The sequence below is a fragment of the Marmota monax genome, unplaced genomic scaffold, assembly GCF_021218885.2.
Source record: "Marmota monax isolate L192 unplaced genomic scaffold, Marmota_monax_Labrador192_F-V1.1 WCK01_AAM20220418_F8-fsc00155, whole genome shotgun sequence".
NCBI lineage: Eukaryota > Metazoa > Chordata > Mammalia > Rodentia > Sciuridae > Marmota > Marmota monax.
The window spans coordinates 2,520,687-2,525,654 of NW_026694554.1; the positions used below are offsets into that span (position 1 = coordinate 2,520,687).

At 50.6% G+C, this 4,968-nt stretch overlaps 1 protein-coding gene across 1 annotated transcript; it reads left to right on the forward strand.

Moving 5' to 3' along the window:
• The first annotated feature begins 211 nt into the window (after positions 1-211).
• On the forward strand, positions 212-3,374 carry Zcchc12 (zinc finger CCHC-type containing 12). The gene is made up of 4 exons (XM_046420929.2): positions 212-452; positions 793-849; positions 1,010-1,098; positions 1,525-3,374. The coding sequence occupies exon 4, from the start codon at positions 1,633-1,635 to the stop codon at positions 2,836-2,838; it is 1,206 nt and encodes a 401-aa protein (XP_046276885.1). The 5' UTR covers positions 212-452; positions 793-849; positions 1,010-1,098; positions 1,525-1,632; the 3' UTR covers positions 2,839-3,374.
• The last annotated feature ends 1,594 nt before the right edge of the window (positions 3,375-4,968 follow it).

The window sequence follows — 4,968 nt, forward strand, 5'->3', positions numbered from 1 at the left end:
GCCCTGAAGACGTGGAATTGAGCCAGGGGTGAGGAAAGAAAGAGCGGAGGGAGAAAGAAGCCGACTCACGGGTAAAACGCAAACCGGTCTCTGAGACCTGCGGAGTTGCACGTGACGCCCTACGGACCTGCCCCTGGGACACAGGTTCTCCCGGCCGACTCCGCGCCGGCACCCGCCCCCGCGCTCCACTGATTGGCTGCGTCGGCTCGCTCCTCACGCTCTTTTGTCTCAGCCCGCAGAGGATAAAAGCAGCCGCAGCTGCCTCGGGAACTGCGCTGCCGCGTCTCGGCTTCCCCTCGTTGGGTGGCCGTGCGAGGCAGTTCCATCGGGCATCTCTGGGCCGCTTAGCTGCGGAAGAGGCGCTCGTCTTTTTCCTTTACAGGGCTGCGGAGATTGGAAGGCGGAATCCATAGCTGTGGACGCCGGAGCACACCGTTAGCAGCGGGTTGCAGGTAAAATACATGGGGGCAAGATTCCCTCTTTCGAAGAGGGGTGGGGGACATCGTCCCCAGTACTGGGCGGCTCCCAGTGTGGAGAATTGGTAACTTCGAGGCAGGGGAAGGAGCACCCAAGGCCCGGCCACGCGGAGGAAGGAGGTAGGGCTCAACCTGGATGCTTCCGACCGGGTAGGATTTGCCTGGATTGGGGAGAGGGGAGTGGGGGGTGGTATGCGCAGGACGAGGGGTAAAGAGTAGTGTTCGCTCCTAACCCTCTTTGCATATCCTCACCTCTTCCTGGGGAGGAATACGTGGGTGGGTGTGTCCAACTCCTGTGTTTTTTTTTTCTCCATAGCAGCTCATCAAAGACGAAAACCTGAACTTTAATTCTGCGCAGTTGACTGATAAGCTGGTAGGTCAGTGGTCTCCCGGGGGGTTACAGGGGTGCATTTTGGCTTGTATTCAGAAGGTGGGAGAAGCGGCGTGGTGCGGGGAGTGGGGGCGGGGAGTGGCGGGATGAGATTGAGGCTGAGGCTGCTTCTGACCCTTACCTTCCCCCTGCTGTGGCGCAGTCTTGACGCCCTGAGCACAGGGTTCTACAAACCCGGAGGTGAGCTTTCTCATAGAGGGCACCGGTTGCAGAGCTTGAACCTGAAAAAAGGTGAGCATTATTTTCTGAGCCCCTGTAAGAATCAAAAAAATGAGAGAGGGGGGAGGATTTTGAGAAGGGCGGGTGGTTGAGGCTAGATCATGAAGTTAATTAGATCTTATTTTATTTCCACAAATCCTTAAGCACTGTGCTCTGTTGAGAGCCCAGCATCAGCTGCATTATGCTGTAAAACCTGGAATTCGAAGCAAGTTGCAGTTCCTCTCGAAGAACTTGGCGGGAGGGGGTCTGTGTGGCTGCAGAAAGCACCCTGGTAGCGTGGGGACACCAGCCAGCCCTGAGAACCTGTAATCGCCAGTCTCCTGCAGGATGTTTTTAGGGTAGTGGATAGATATAAACTGTAATGCACGCTACTGAGGTAGGGAGAGTCTATAGCTGCAGCCTGCTCTCTGTTTAATCCCCCCTTTTCCTTTTTTACAGCCTCCACTGAAATCGGAAGAAGGAAGAGTACCGCAACATCTGCAGATTAGGCTTTTATTTCTAAAAAGCCTGAGCATCGTATATTCAGATACCCTATCATTGCTAGGCATGGCTAGTATTATTGCACGTGTGGGTAGCCGTCGGCAGAATGCGCCGTTGCCGCCTTGGGCCCATTCCATGCTGAGGTCCCTGGGCAGGAGTCTTGGGCCTTTGATGGCCAGCATGGCAGACAGAAATATGAAGTTTTTCTCAGGGAGGGCGGTGCCAGCACAGGGGGAAGAAACCTTTGAAAACTGGCTGACCCAAGTCAATGGGGTCCTGCCAGACTGGAATATGTCTGAGGAGGAAAAGCTGAAGCGCTTGATGAAAACCCTTAGGGGCCCTGCTCGAGAGGTCATGCGTTTGCTCCAAGCTGCCAACCCCAACCTAAGTGTGGCAGATTTTTTGCGAGCAATGAAACTGGTGTTTGGGGAATCTGAGAGCAGTGTGACCGCGCATGGTAATTTTTTTAACACCTTGCAGGCCCAAGGGGAGAAAGCCTCCCTTTACGTGATCCGTTTGGAGGTGCAGCTCCAGAATGCTATTCAGGCAGGCATCTTAGCTGAGAAGGATGCCAACCAGACTCGCCTGCACCAGCTCCTCATAGGAGCTGAGCTGAATAGAAATCTGCGCTTCAGGCTTCAGGGTCTTCTCAGGATGTATGCAAATGAGCAGGAGCAGCTTCCCAATTTCCTGGAGTTAATCAGGATGATAAGGGAGGAAGAGGATTGGGATGACACTTTTATTAAACGGAAGCGGCCCAAGAGATCTGAGTCAGTGGTGGAGGGGGCAGACAGCCCCGGAGCATTTCAGGGCTCCCTGCCTGTAGCAATTGGCAGTGACGACTGCAGTGTGATAGAAATAGATGATACCCTTGATGACTCAGATGAGGATGTGATCCTAGTGGAGTCTGGGGACCCTCCACTGTCATCCTCAGGTGCTCCTCCCTTCAGGGGCAGGGCCAGATCTCAGGACCAAGTGTTGGTCATTGATCCCCCCAGTAATTTTGGAACCGAGGCTCCTTCCACCAGCAGTGGTTCTGGACATAAGATTAATGGTCCTAGGGATATGCGCAGAGCCAGAAAGCGAAAACACACAACTCGCTGTTCCTTTTGTGGGGAGGAAGGACACTCAAAAGAAACCTGTGATAATGAGAGCAACAAGACCCAGGTTTTTGAGAATCTGATCATCACCCTGCAGGAGTTGACACATACAGAGGAGGAGGGGTCAAGAGAGGCCCGTGGTGAATCCAGTGATTCCTCTGAGCCACAGTAAGGTGCTAGCCCCCCCCCCCCCCCAATCCTTAAATGAACCTTTTCCCATATTCAGAGTTTGATGATGGGAAAATTAGGAGAGGGGGAGTTCTAATTGCATGAGTTAATCTACAAAGCGGCTTTCTTTTGTCACGGAGGAGAAGGGATCTCATATTACCAGTATAGTGGAAGGGGATGTCCTGACCTTTAGGCTTGCTTCCTTTTCCCACTGCCTAAGAGTCTATTTTCTGTGTGTGCCCATTTCTTTGATGGCTTTATGCTCTTTGTGAAAGTTGTATAATTCATTGCTAAATCTTTAAATGATAAAAGTTCAAAAAGTAAAGTATGTTACCCCCGAACTCACCACCCTTATTTAACCATTGTCAGCCCTTGTGGTGAATGTCTTTCTGGATATTTTCCTGTACCTATGAACCCAGATAGATATATGTATAGATAAAAGTGACCAAATATAAGTGCTGTTCTATATGCTGTATTTTTTCACCAAACAATATATGTTGTGAGCTTCTATGTCAATAAATATATCAGCATCTACTTTAATATCTCTGTGGTATTTTAAGAAGTAAAGGGAAAAAGTAAAATGTAGTGAAAAAGTATAAAGTGGGGGAGTCATTTTGAGGTTGTGTTTTTATCGTCCTTATTTTGCAGAGGAGGAAAAGGGAAGAAGGGCTGAAATATTGCTCAAAGGTAAAGGGTCGTTTGATCACAACGGAACTGTCTCCTACCTCATTGAGCCAATTTTAGCCTGTATTATTTGACAACATCACAATGCTTTCTTCTCTAATGTATGCTGAGGTTACAGCCCAACATGAGGACTCCAGGGGCTCCATCCCTGTTCATTTTGGAGAGGGGCAGTATTCCTTCCTGGGTGGATTCCTTAAGTTGCTGTTGCTGCTTCCAGACAACATTCTGGTCATAACAAGGACTCTCTTCTGTGACCTAAACACCCTGTGCCCACTCCCTGATTAAGGAAAGGAGAGAGCAGCTACTCTTGGGAGCTCAGCACCCAAACCTCATTCTGTAAGCTCATGCTACAGCTGTAGAGCACAGGTAGCCCAAGGACTCCAAAACTAACCCCATTCCAACTCCTGCTCACCTCCACTCCCACCCCTTTGTAGAGAGGGATGAGCAGCAATCAAGTCACCAGGGCACACAATAGAACGTGGCAATCAGAAAGCCACTAAGCCCTACACACCATTTTAGCAGAGTGGAGGACATTCATGGGAGAGATTAAAAAGGGAGCTCTCCAGGAACCTGCCTCTCAGGAGCTGTCCCATCTGGCCTCAAATTGAAGGGTGATAAAAGAGGACATGTGTGATCTCAGACCTGAGAGTCCTTATGTTCCCATTTTTGCAAGCTGGACAGGCTTGGTAGTGGGGGTGAAGATGATCCTGTGTAAGGTAGAAAGCAAATTGCAGGCTCACATCTGAGGCCCCGAGGGGATTTTTCATGGAGGAGACAGGCTCCACAGAACAGGGACACAGTGTGCAGCCATGGGGCTGGTGTGTCAGGGGAAAAGGATAGAGCCACATGGGTCAGGGAGGAGGTGTGAGGGCATTCTAACCAGGGAGGCTTACATGGAGATTGACAGGGACAAGGAGACAGGTAGGAATCAAGAGACTGCGGGGTTTTTGTGCAGAACCCTGGTTTGTGTTGTATTAGGTATGGCACAGTTTGGGGGTCTCAAGAAAAGTGATTAGGGTTCTAATTATGTTAGCAGCCAATGACATGCTCAGTAAGGACAAACGGGGCACACACTGAGGCCATGAGGTAGGAATGGGAGACAGGCTACTGGAAGTGAAGCCTTCCCTGGGTTGTCACACCCAGAACCTGCCTTGAACTTGGGAGTGTTTCTTTACAGAACACGCCCTCAGCGCTTCCTTGGCTCCTTGCTCCTGCTCTATGCATATCCCCACAATCTGATTTTACAATCTTCCCCATCCCCATCCCATCCCCTGGAGCCACACCTTTTGGTGACAGGTGTGAAGATTTAGCTTCCTGTACTCTGTGCCTTCTAGCCCTTCCTCCCCCAGCATTCAATGTTTACTTTAAGCCTCAGTCTCCTAAACCCTCAGGGTCATAAAGAAACTGGGAGACTCCTGTGCCCCTGACGCTTTAGCCAAGAACTGGGTCA